At 39.2% G+C, this 14,032-nt stretch overlaps 1 protein-coding gene across 9 annotated transcripts in view; it reads right to left on the bottom strand.

Annotated features, from left to right (window-relative positions):
• Positions 1–14,032, bottom strand: part of ankrd26 (ankyrin repeat domain 26) — a 135,020-nt gene that overhangs the window by 19,230 nt on the left and 101,758 nt on the right. For all 9 annotated transcript variants that reach the window (XM_078219858.1, XM_078219849.1, XM_078219856.1 and 6 more), the window contains 5 exons: positions 13,524–13,676; positions 11,845–12,020; positions 9,551–9,644; positions 1,829–1,906; positions 1,332–1,466 (listed from right to left, as the gene is read on the bottom strand). In XM_078219858.1, the coding sequence (XP_078075984.1) occupies positions 1,332–1,466; positions 1,829–1,906; positions 9,551–9,644; positions 11,845–12,020; positions 13,524–13,676 (636 nt within the window). The remainder of the gene's footprint in view (positions 1–1,331; positions 1,467–1,828; positions 1,907–9,550; positions 9,645–11,844; positions 12,021–13,523; positions 13,677–14,032) is intronic.

Below are 14,032 nucleotides of genomic sequence, written 5' to 3'. Positions count from 1 at the left end.
TTAATTTTCAGAGAAATTGTTTGGCTGCAATTAAGATTTATCTATCACGCTACGTACGGAACATTCACTTAAGACTGGAATAAACAGGTCCTAACCTTGTCTAGCATATTTAGCAGGTATCTATCATCTAAGTAACCCAACTCCACACTGTTGTGTATATTTCAATCCTGAATCTCTGGGGAAGGTATCAGTGTCGTGCAGCTTCTGGTAAGGCAGGGAAGCTTGGTTAGCAACGTCTTGATTTCCACGTTTAACGTCACATTTGTGGTTGTTCAAGTTGCTTGTCTGACTTACTCTTTAATAACAATAATACTCTTTAATAGCACTGATGACTTACCATTATCTTTGCTATAAAATACTTGCAATATTTTGGTGTATTTTTAAGATAATGCTGTGCAATTAGAAGCTGTTGATTTAAAAGTTATCAAGTCATCCTGCAATGAAGTAGTTGGTGTTTTTAAAAAATCTATTATACAGATTTGTATAATATTTATTCTACTAAATAGCTACTATTTAGTAGCTTGAAATAGTTCAAAGTATTCCAATATATTTAAGTGTGGAACATTGTAGATATATGTTATACAATTACATGTGCTGGAATGAAAATTATTTGGAAAGTATTTTTAAAAATTTGTTTTATGTTTGACAATCAGGCTGCGTTTTGATTTAACACTGTTTTTCAGCTCCACCTTTGCTTATGTCACATGAAATACTGTTCAAAATGTGAAAATGCTTTATAATATTAAAACTTGTAATTGGGAGTATAACCATAAAGAAAAATTTTGTTCTGAAAACAATGCAACCAAAGAAGGCACTTCATATGAGACCACTTGACCAATAATAATATGAATTAATCAATAAATAAATAAATTCAGGGCCACATGAGAGAAACTGATAGAAGCAGAGGTCATGTCAGATTGATTGGTGGTTATAGAAAGAACAGGCACATAAATTTGTGACTATTGCTATTGCGGAGGATAAGCACAAATGGTCCATGTGGCTTGCTTCTGTCTGGTGATTTCTGTGGAATTTTATGGATCCATTATCGGGGAAGTGATGTCTCTACCCATATATGGCATAGCTTGGTGATTAGAAATATATTGCCAATGTATTGTGCTGCAAGAAAACATACTTGTCAACTCACTGGCCATCTTGTCATGATCAATCACAGCTGAGGAAAGTTGCCTGAGTTGCACCATCAATACTTGTTTATTTTTGTTACATCATGAAGGAAAATAATCAGATTTAATTTTATAGGATATGTGCAAAGTAGCTACACCAAATGAGAAGAGCAATATATCACAAACTATATCTGTTTACGTTGTTTTTACCTGGCCTGCCAGGTCATCTTTTTCTCTATTCAGCTGAGAAAGTCGAAGTCCAAGCTTAGATCGCGTTTTCAGTTCCTCCTCCCACAGTTGATGAGAATCTTTTGCACTTTGTGACAACATTGTTTGCTTTTGTACCTAAACAAATATGCATAAAAGAAAAATAAAACATTTTGTTCTCCACAGACATTAGGATCATTAGTTCATTAAATAATGCAGATGATTCTTCAATTGCCTGCATTTAAATAGTCATTTCACAGAATAAAATAGAAAAATTCAAGATATTCTCACGCATATTCTCCTATAAACATCTGAATAAAAAAACATTAGATATGGCACAGCAACTAGATTAGTGTAGGTAGGGTATAATTATTCTAGGTGATAAATAAAATCAGTCACTTAAGTGTTAGTTTGATAAAGAGATAATGATGCGCTGTGCCATTTTGGTTGCTGGGTTATAAACATCATATCGAGATTACATTGTAATGGAAATATCAGACCTCTTGACCAAGTTGATCTTCCAAGTTAACCTTTACCCCTTGTAAACTTGTTATCAAGTCTTCTAGACGAACACGCACCTGTTGAAATAACATTGAAATAATCACAGAATCGTTATGGTACAGGAGGCGGCCATTTGGCTCACTGTGTCTGCACCAGCTCTCCAAATGAGCATTATGACCTTGTGCCATTCTCCTGCCTTTTCCATGTACCCTTGCACATTGTTTCTATTCAAATAATCACTTAATGCCGTCTTGAATGCCTTGATTGAACCTGCCTCCACCACACTTCCACAGGCAGTGCATTCCAGACCTGACCCACTTGCTTTGTGAAAAAGTTTTTTCTCACATTGCATTTGTTTCTTTTGTAAATCACCTCTTGTATTTGATCCTTTTACAAGTGGGAACAGTCCCCCTCCCCCCCACCCCCCTCCATCTACTCTGTCTAGCTGCTCTCATAATTTTGAACACCTCTTTCCAATCTTTTAGTCTCCCCTCTCCAACAATAGTTCCAACTTCTTCAATCTAACTTCATAACTGAAATTTATCATCTGTAGAACCATTCTTGTAAACCTCTTCTGAACTCTCTCCAATGCGTTCCCATCCTTCCAAAAGTGTGGTGCTCCGAACTTTACAAAATACTCAACCTAAGTCGAACTATTATCTTATATAAATCCAGCATTACTTTCTTGCTGTTGTACTGTGTGCCTCTATTATTAAAGCCCAGGAGATTGTATGTTTTATTAACTGCTTGCTCCACCTTCAATGATCTATACACATATACATCCAGGTCCCTCAGCTCCTGCCTCCCTCTGTTTAGTTTCACCCCTTATTTTGTATTCTCTCTCCACATTCTTCCTACCAAAATGCATCATTTCACACTTCCCTGCCTTGAACTTCACCCACCATCTACCTTCCCACTCTACCAACTTGTCTATGTCCTTTTGAAGGTCTACACTGCCCTCCTCAGTTTACAATGTTTTCAAGTTCCATGTCATCTGCAAACTTTTAAATTGTCCCCTGCATACCAAGATCTAGATCATTAATACACATATTAGGAAAACCCAAGGGTCCCAATATCCAACCCTCCACTACAAACCTTCCTCCAGACCAAAACATATCCATTGACCATTATTTTCTTCTAATGCCTTAGCCCAGTAAGAAGTCTCACAACACCAGAATGAAGTCCAACTGGTTTATTTGGCATCACTGTCACCTAATGTTCCCCATTGACACTTGATCTACTTGGTCCATCTGTAATAGTTCAGGACAGAAATTCCAAAATGTTTTATGGAGCCCATCTGGATCATAAGTTTTGCATCTTGAATTTGGCTGGGATAAGCATGAGATGTTTCACTTCAGGTATGATTCAAATGACCCACTAGGGAGCTTTTATCAAATGACCCACCAGGGAGCTTTTAGCAATAACTTATATCAATTACAAACAACACCAAACAGCCATGATAATGTATAGCCCTTAAGGAATATAGGAGCTGTTCCAATCAAACCAATCCCAAAAGCAAGACCCTTCAAACATGTTTAATACAACATTGACTAATGCTCACATGATACTGGAATTGAGTCCTTTGGATGAAATCTGCAGTTCTCTGGATAGACTCAGAACAGCTTGAAGTCAGAACAGCTTCCCAAATCACCAAGGATTCTAGGCAACCACCATCAGATTCCCCCCCCCATAAGAAAAGGCTCGTTTTCAGCTAACCAGCAGAATTTCCAAAACCAGAGAGACTTCTTTTCAGCTTACTGTCCCATCTAAAACCCAACTCTAACAGCAGCTCAAACTGAAAACAAAAGAACTCCTGTCACCTGACCTACCAACCAGTTTTTTCTCCTAACAATGCAGAGTCATAAACATCCCAGTAAAAATAAACAAACCCCCGTTTAGGCAACAATAAAATGATATCTCCAGTCAAGTCAGCAACAATGATATCAGCTAAGGCTGTGAGCTGAGAAACACAGAAGCTGTGAGAGCTGCAGAGATCATGATAAAAAAAAAACCTTTCTTAAAGGTACACTAATGTCACACACCTAATTTCAAACAACCAGGTCCAACAACAAATCCTTTCTTGGTCTGGATACATACTGCAGTAGGAAGTTCTCCTGAGCACAATCTATGAACGCTTGCCCCTCTCCATTCTTGACACTACCACTGTGCCAGTCTATATTCAGGTAATTAAAGTCCCCCATTATAACTACGCTATAATGTTTGCATCACTCTATAATTTCCCTGCAGGTTTGTTCCTCGACATCCTTCCCACAAGTTGGCGGGCTATAGACCACACTGAGAAACGCAATTACAACCTTTTTGTTCCTTAGCTCCAGCCAAATTGATTCTGTCCTTGAACCCTCTGGGACATCCCCTTTCTCCAGCGCTGCAATGCTATCCTTAACCATCGCTCCACTACCCCTCCTCCATTTCCTGCTTGATTATTGTTCATTTCCAAGCAAGGGAATGAAACCTGTCACCTTTAAATTTACAATTACTGCAAAATAACAGGACCTTAAGTAAGGACTTGATATTCAATGTGTACTGGGAACAGAAACACCTAGATCTTGAAAGTAAAATAGAAAAGAAATAAAATTATGCATTGAACATCTAACTAATGGTGAATTTTCAGTGCAAGAGTAACAAGAAGGCACTCCATACAAGTGCACACAGTATTAACATTATTACAATTATAAGGTTCTTTCTTGAGGCTTTTCCCTGTGCAGCTGATGCTCTGTGACTACAAAGCTGAAAAAGAGTATTTTTTATTAAGATCTTCTATGTCACCAAGAAAGCCCCAGGTCAACCTACATCCAACAAGCTGCTCTGAAAACCCTGCTCATATTTTGACAGCTTGACAAATTACATCACAGCAGCTGAGACGATCCACAACATTCTAAAACAATCAATAACATTTTAACTAAAACAATCCATAACATTCTTAAAAAGTTAATTCACCCAATTTCTCAATGTTAACAGATCCTTTTAAATATTCCAGGCATCAGATCCGGATCCACATATTTGCCAAAATCTGATCAGTTCTTTCTGGTCTATCTGCATACCAGGTTTCACTGAAGTCAGTAAATTAGTTTCTAAGACAAGTTGTTTACAGAAAAAAAGACCACCAACATGGGTGCAAGTATTACCTCTGCCCACCATCAGCACCTTAACAAGGTTATGATGTAGAACTTTTGGGTATTCATGTGTGTTCATTTCTATTAATGCCAATATCAAGAATCCTTAGGATGATTCCATCCCAGCACAAAGGTTGTGGTGGTTGGAGGTCAGTCATTGCCACTCCAGGGCATCACTGCAGGAGTTCTACAGGGTAGTGTCTGAGGCTCATCCATCTTCAGTTGCTCCATCAATGACCTTCCTTCCATCATGAAGTTGGAAGCGGGGATGTTTGCTGATGATTCCACAATGTTGGTGACTCCTCTGAAACTGAAACAGTCCATGTCCAAATGCAGTAAAGCCTGGACAATATCCAGGCTTGGGCTGACAAGTGGCAAGTAACATGCGTGCCGCATACAAATGCCAGGAAATGACCATCTCCAACGAGAGAGAATCCAATCATCGCTTCTTGACATTGCTGAATCCTGGGGGTGGGGTTACCATTGACCAGAAACTCCACTGGACTAGCCATATAAAGACTGTGGCTACAAGAGCAGGTCAGAGGCTATGAATCCTGCGGCAAGTAACGCATCTCCTGATGCCCCAAAGTTTGTCCACAATTTAAAGGGCACAAGTCAGTACCAGCAGTGTGTACCATCTAAGAAATGCACTGCAGGAACTCACCAAGATTCCTTAGACAGCACATTCCAAACCCATGGCCAGTACCATCTAGAAGGACACCACCACTTGGAAGATTCCCTCCAAGCCATTCACCATCCTCATTTTTAAATATATCGCTGTTCCTTCACTGTTGCTTGGTCAAAATCCTGGAACTCCTTCCCTAACAGCACTGTGTATATATCTACATTACATGTACTGCAGCAGTTCAAGAAGGCAGTTCACCACTGCCTTCTCAAGGGCAATAAATGTTGGCCTAACAAGCAAAGCCCACATCCCTTGAATGAATAAAATAAAAAGTATGGGTCACATAGATCCTCTGCAATGTGACAATTTCAAATTAAGAACATTTCATACATCAGTATTATAATATAATATTTTAACTTTTTACATCAGCAATCCTTGTAAACTGAGAGCTTGTGAACTTAGTGTCAAATTGCTGGTTGCTTATGCACTGCACACAACAGCCACATGGAACTAGATTGAGGCAGTCAATACCCATTTCATTTATAACCATTAAACCAGCAATCTTTGTGTCTAACAATGCTTCTGGATTGTGGGTGAAGAGAGTTAGCATGCTTTCTGCTTGGGTGTGCTAACTGGCTTCTCATTTTCAGCTTAAAATGTTGGCCAGCAGCAATGCAAAACAGAAAGAGAGCCAAATGGGCAAGTTTCTTGTATGTAGTACATAGCCTCATGGAAACTGGGTCCCTCAAGGACCAATTTAAAACTTCAAAGGAACTCATGCAGTGTACAGACACATGGGCATATGGACACATCCTCGCACTCAAACAAACTCCCAGCTATGGGCAAATAGCTACATTTGTCTTGCGAATACCTCAGGAGAGTTGAAGGCTAAAAGGAACAAAAACTGACAAAATATCTGGAGTGGGCACAAAGGTGGACTGATTTTTTAAGTATGTAATTTTTTCGGCAATTCCTGCAAACCAAGCTGGTGCGAAATGTAGTGCCTTCTACTCCTTTGTACTCAACCGGGAGGTTAAAAGAGGAACTCTGACTTTTGGGCAGTCCACTGATCCTTACATTTTGCTTAGGCTTGTGTCCTGGAGTGGACACTCCAGTATTGTTGCAGAGACGAGTCGTCGATTTCATCACTTTGATCTGGCCTGGGCCATATCAAAATCAACATACAGTAACTTGAAGGTCAGGAATCAAATAATAAATCAATCAATACGAATCAGGGAATGAGGACTTCAGTTGAAAGAAAACAAGGATTAATTTGGATGATGCCAAACTTCCCCAGGAAGTAGTGAGTAAAAGGATGAGATGTAAATGAATGCCATACTCAAGCCTGAGGAAACTTGCTGCCAAACTGAGGATTTGCAGAAGTTCAGCAGAGTTGAACAAAAATTACAGACTGTTTACCTCTTCATACATCAAATCAATTTAGTAATTGTAGCAAGAAGGTTGAATAATTAATCATGATCTGCAACAATTGGTTTGGAGATCAATGTAACTGCGACAAATGAATGCAGCTGCATGGAAATAGTTTCACATTGACTATAAATAGAACCATTAATATTTATAGAAGGAAACTCGCTGGCTTTTTGTGTGTGTGGCACCAATTTGTTGGAGAGCAATCCAAATTTATGCACACCGCATTGCATTTTCTTTTTAGTCTTTGTGAGCAATCTTCTGTTATCCTAAATCATCTTTGAACAATCTTCTGTTATCTTAAATCATCCTTGAACAATCTTCGAAATGATCTCGAATCATATGTACAAGTAAAATGTAAATATGCTTTCAACAATTAAGGTGTGCGGCTTCCTTTCAAAGCCAGGTTCAAAACTTACTTATGAACAGCTGCAAACAAACCAAACCCGTTTGCTCATGAGGAAGACACCACAAAGTCCTAAAGTTCCAAATCAAAATCTCATGAGATAATTGATTTAGATCTAGGACGTTTAGAAAGTGATTTGCTTCTCAATAATCTGAGAACATATGGATTAGTTGCAAATGTGGCTTTCTTAAATCGAGACCTTAGCTCTGAAAGTTGCTTAAAACATACAGAATCCCTTGTCCTGAGAGTTTTGTTATTCAGTAGCTTACCTGAATAGAGTTGCCAGCCTTGATCTCTTGACTACCTTGCTGCTTCCCTTTCCTGACCCTGCTCGCCGCTCCTGTCTCCTCCTGACCCCGCTCGTCACTTCCTGCCGGGGGCGGCGGAGAGAGAGAGGACCGGGGGCCAGAAGGTGGGAGGGAGGGTGGGGGCCAGAAGGCGGGGGGGAGGGGGGGGGGGGGGTGGTCCGAAGGCGGGAGGGAGGGTGGGGGCGCCGAAGGTGGGAGTGAGGGGGGGGCGGGGGGGGCGAAGGCGGGAGGGAGGGGGGCGAAGGTGGGAGGGGGCCGAGGCAGGAGGGAGGGGGCCGAAGGCGAATGACTCGCATTCCAACCATTATTTTGTAAATTGAGTTTGTGTCTTTATATGCCCTGTTTGTGAACTGAAATCCCACTCACCTGATGAAGGAGCAGCGCTCCTAAAGCTAGTGGCTTGTGCTACCAAATAAACCTGTTGGACTTTAACCTGGTGTTGTGAGACTTCTTACTGTGTTTACCCCAGTCCAATGCCGGCATCTCCACATCCTATTGGCATCATGATCTGCTCGTTTTGCATACTTCTAGTGGGTGTTCATAGCACATGTGTGCCAATGCCTACACAAATATGGAATGTACTGCAGCTCACCACACAAATATGTGCATGTGCCATCAATGCCATTTTGCAGTTCTTAGGGCAATCACTAGGCCTGAAAAATGGATGCTAACGACCCCAATCATTAATTTCACAGATCATTACATGCAGTGCAATATTACCATCTGCTGACAGAAAGACACTACTACACGAACGGAAAAATGCCACAAGATTTAGAGAGACAACGTAAAATAAGCAGGGGATTGTTACATTAATTTGTGTTTCCGATGTGAAACCTTGACTACCATTTTTGTACATCAGACTTATCTCCACTCAATTTCCTGCCTATTATGCACGGAAAATCACAGGGAATACACTTATGAATTTCACTAAAATTTATACATAGAATGAAGAGGCAGAAAGGAAATACGATGCAGTTCAATTACAGGACTGCAGGAACTAACCTCAGTGTATTCATAATGGCCATACATTACTGCCATTGTCACACACTCAATTCTTTAAGCAAAAAGTCTTCTCCTCCCATCTTCAGAATTCTTGATCCACCCGCATCCCTCCTCCTCATCTTCTCCAGATCTTCTTCATTCCCTCATTCAAACCTATTCCCTTGGAACTCGCAACACTCCATTCTCTCAGGTCCAGCCTTAAAATTATCACAAACCTGTCACCTTAATTTTACAGAAGTTTAACGCCAAGGGTCTGATGCCTCCCTTACCTCCGCCTGGACCATGACTATAACACTGACCATCATTCCGTTGCTTCCCACCAACCCCCTCCACCTGACTGAAGTTGTTCTTACAATGAGCAACTTTTCCTTCGACTCCATTCACTTCCTCCAAATAGGTGTTGCTTTGGGAACACGCTTGGTTCCAAGTTCTGCCTGACATTTGTAGAATTTGTAGACCATTTTTTATTCCAGTCATATAGAGGTCTCTTTCCTCCATCTGTTTTTCTGGTACATTGATGATTGCGTTGGTGCCATTTATTGCTCTCGCATCAAACTGGAAAATCTAACGACTTCACTTCTAATTTGCACTCTTCCCTTGCCTTCAACATGGTCCATCTCTGACTCTTTCTTTCCTCAATTCTTCTATCTTTATTTTGATGGATTGGCTGGCGGACAAGATCTACTCTAAGTGCATCAACTTAACCACAGCATATTTTAAAAACAATTCATAAAAACTGGATAGCATTTTTTACATTTAGAAAATAATACTTTCATTGTGGGGATGCTTGTCTTGTATTATGGGACTTTCATACTTACTGATGCAGTATCTTGAAGTTCTTTCTCCATCAAATCAGATTTGTTTGCCTGCTGTTTTGCAATAGACTCCAATTTTGCATTTTCAATCTCCAATCTGAAACAGTGAGTAGGGGTGAGAAGTGAGTCTTATATTCTGATGCCATCATCAATTTTTAAGTTTGTGAGATAAGGATGTCCAGAAAGAAACTGCAACAATCAACTGACAATTAAGTAACATTTTAGAACAAGTATTTTTCAAACTTTTTCCCCGGCAACCCACTTTTACCGAACGGCCATCCCTCACGACCCACGTCACAATGAATGTGTAACGAAGTACGATCTTTGTACTAACATTATATGGTATACTAAACGTTGGGGGTGTCAGTTTCAGATCCATCATCCAATCTGTTTGGACCATATTCTGGCACAAAGGAAATTGGTGCCAGTATTTTGCAAACTCCTCTCGTCAACATATACATTCAAAATAAATGTCTGAAATCAGACAATGCACTCATTTACTGTGCATCAGCCATCCACTGCTGTTTATTTGTGACTGATTTCTCATTTAAGATGCACCTTCAGAATGTGGAGCTCACCAGATCAACTGCTGAGTTCTGCTTTTAGGTGGAAACCTAATAGGGCAGTCGCCAATTATCTCTACCTCTTACCATCCCATCAACAAGGTTCCCTGGTAGGTGGAATATGTCACATCAATAACTATATTTTGCTGCATCTATTGAAGTCTGTGGGTACTGTGTCGATTATTCTTTCTCACATACAGCCGCAATTTTAAAAAAATAAACGCCTCAATGATTTTCATGTTTTTTCAGAGTCATCTCATTTTGAAATTGATTTAACAGCAAAATATTTTTATGCACACAGGGGAAAAATAATGGGGGCAATTCTTCCATCCCGCTGTGCTAATTTCTTAACACAGCGAGATGGGAGAATTGCCCCCATTACTTTCCAACAAGTTAACAAGAGATCAAATCAACAAATTAACCATTTACCTTCCTAATTACTTGTTGAACCTCCATGCTAGGTTTTTGCGATTCATAAATGAGGGCACCCAGATCCCTCTTCCAAAGCATTCTGCAGTGTGTCTCTATTTAAATAATATTCTGTTTTTCTATTCTTTTTGCCAAAGTGGATAACCTCACACTTGTGCATATTATGGCTGGAATTTTACCGCCTCGCCCACCCCAGAATCGGGGCGGGTGAGGCTCGCAGAACAATATTCTCCTTTGGCCTCAGGTGGGATCTTAAGAGCGTCGGGCAGGCAGGCGGTAAAATTCCGGCATATATTTCAGAAAGTATTGGAGTGGTTTTGTTGATGCAGCAGCTGATCAACATGGCTTCTATTTTCAAAATTCAAACACCTTAATGAGAAATCGTTGGATTGTGGTCAGCACCACTGCCCTTATAATTCCTTTTCAAATATTTGCAAGCATCCAGACATAGCAGATTTTTTTCCATGAATGTAAATTATAAAACATATAATAGGGACAATCTGGGCATAGTTAAGTTAAAATTGAGTATTATGCAATTTTCCCCAAATTAGCGCAAAATATTGAGGGATTTCAAATGTAAATTATGTTCAATGTAAATGCGCTGGTTTAAAATAAAATCATGATGGAAGCTGGCTTAGCTCACAAAACTGTTCAAGTCCCAAGACTGAATTAACCACCAATATCAGTTTCCACTAATTACATCTATTTGCAAGCCTTTGAAGAGGCTTTTAAAATTAACCTAATTTCTTTTAGTCGCAAGGACACCTATATTTTAAAAGCTTTTACATTTCTTTAAATTTACTAAAAGACTCTACTTTTTTCTAATATAGCTAATAAATGGTTCTGTATAACTTTTAAAATTCATTCTTAGCTCTTTTAAAATAGGGTTATTTTAGGTGTTGAACTAGACACTGATTAAAAATATATACCTTTTGTGACAATACCAATATTCAGCTGTATTACTAAAACTTCACCAAGTTGTGGCTCTTAAATATATCGAGCTATTTTTTAAATGAAATTAAATTTGTAAAAAATTGCATTCGCAAACCCTGCCCAATTGTGCTCATTCATGGAAGATTCAATGCCCAGTGATACATGTGTGTCCTGGAATGGAAACTTGGGCAAAAATAGCACTTCTGAAAACTCATACAACTTTCTATGAAAAGTGTATTTTGATTGCTAATTATACCTAAAATAGAAATGCTTGGCTAAGCTGTTTGTCACACTGAACAATGCAGTCACACACTGAAGTCTTTTCAATTTTATTACAAATCTAATAGCAAATTCCTGGCAGCTATAAATTACCGTTGAACATGTTCTTCAAGTTGCTTTGCAGCCTCCTTTGTCTGTGAAGAGGCTGACAAAGCTTCTTGCATTTTTCGGGAAGTTGCAGTCACGTCATGTTCCTTGTCATCCACAGCATTCTGTAACTGCTGGATTTTCCTCTCTGCCTGCATGTACTCATCTTGTGTTTCTTGCAGCTACAAGGCAAATATGTACTATTTAGTACAAATATCTTAAATCAGATTTAAAAAAAATACCTATTAAAATCTGCATTGAAGTAACAGCTATGGTATGAGGCAGCATGTGCGACAGTCTGCTGGCTGCAACGCCATCTCTAGTTTTTTGTATGTTGTATGTGCGGCTTATTCAGTCAGGTGCACAGGCCCTCTGGCCACACAAACTTTAAAATTGTTTGGGTGGCCACACTGACTGGATAACTTAACAGAGCTAAATGAGCTCAGTCTTTCTGGGAACCTTTGGGCTGTTTTATGGCCACACAGATGAGAGAGAATATTTGTTGACTGCCCAGCAGACAATAGTGCATTTTTGGATTGTTTGACAATAGCGTACATGTTTCTAGTATCCATGAATTAACTACTTCAGCTATAAGATTACTTGTTCCTAACCTTTCATTAATTGGGAAATTTTAGCTTTGTTTCTCTCTCGACAGATACTGCCCAGTCTGCTGAGTACCTTTAACATTTTCTGTTTTTATTACAGGTGTATAATATTATTGTAATATTTTCCCATTTTTGCATAACAGCAAACACATTGGCTATCAGATGCGTTCGCCAGCAAACAATTTGCTGTAATTGGAATAATTATCAGACCGTGGCTATGTTAACACAAGCGAATTTGGATCACATACGATCTTCTCTTAACAAAGACACCAACAAGGAAAGATAAAGCAAACGTGCCTTTCACATTCCAAGGACATCCCAAAAAATGCCTTGACTAATGAAGCACTTTTAAAACGTTATAATTTTGGGCAAAGGGACAGTCGATTTGTGTCATCAAGATCCCACAAACAGAAATAAAATAAATGATCTTACAATTTATTTCTATTTTCACACTATTTTCACAAGGGCACTGGACAAACACTCCTATTTCTCCAGAGCTGATGCCTAAAATAACTCATTTAAATTAGGTCTAAAATAGATGGTCAGTTATTTAATTGCTCTTTGTGTAGCTTGTGTTCAAATTAACTGCCATGCTTCCCTACATCAAAACAGTGACTTGACTTCAAAAGTACTTAATTGTCTATGAAGCATTTTGAAACATCTTAAGATGTGAAAAGCACTGCACAAATCTAATTTTTTTTACTTTTTAGTGTATTCGTTGGTCGCTGAGGAGACATCTCTTGTTCAAAACATGTTTCTGTAGCATGCAGATGAAAAATAATCAAATGCTTCCGCTTAAGAGAATTCAATACATTTTAAGATTTCCATCTAAAGGATATATTGCAGTTCAATGAAAACTGCCCCATGACAGCCAATCTTACATACAGAACATTGCATCCTACTTGTTGCCTAGTGAAGCATATTGATAAACAATTAGCGATTTTGTGGGCTGCTATAAATTGGGTATTTTTAAGCAGTTTTTATTAAAGCAGTCCAGATAAACAGTAGGATCCCACCGTCACTGGAGCAATATTTTATATTTATTTTCATTTCAGTTTATCGCTTGCTGTTCAAATTTACCTCAACCTTCAGCTTCTCTAATTGCTTCTGCAATCGTGTTTTCTCTTCTTCCATTTCATTGCGATAGCGTGTGGTTACTTCCAGTGAGGCCTCTGACATTGAAAGTTTCTTCAGTGCATCAGCAAGCTCTTGTTGAAGCTGCCTCAATGAAGTCTACAGAAGAATGCTGTCAGTGATTAGCACATTGCAATAACAACTTTTGTTTATATAGTATCCTTTAACATAGAAATATGTACTAAGGTGCTTTAATGGATTCTGACATGCAGGAGGCCATATTAGGAGAAGTGACCAAACACCTGGTCAAAGAGTTAGGTTTTCCTAATGATGGAGGTGGTGGTGAAATGGAGGGGCTGAGGGAGGAAAATTCTGAAGGTATAGCTGCTAATTGTGGGCGACAGTGGAAAGAGAAAAGATCAAAGTAACTGAGAGTTTGATGGGAAGGGTGTTCAAGGGCTGGAATGAGGATTGTCAATTTAAGGCAATATATAGGAGCAATGTGAGATACAACA

This window comes from Mustelus asterias, chromosome 9 (genome assembly GCF_964213995.1).
Source record: "Mustelus asterias chromosome 9, sMusAst1.hap1.1, whole genome shotgun sequence".
Lineage (NCBI taxonomy): Eukaryota > Metazoa > Chordata > Chondrichthyes > Carcharhiniformes > Triakidae > Mustelus > Mustelus asterias.
The sequence above is the reverse complement of the archived record's forward strand: the minus strand, read 5'-3'. Positions and strand labels throughout refer to the sequence as shown.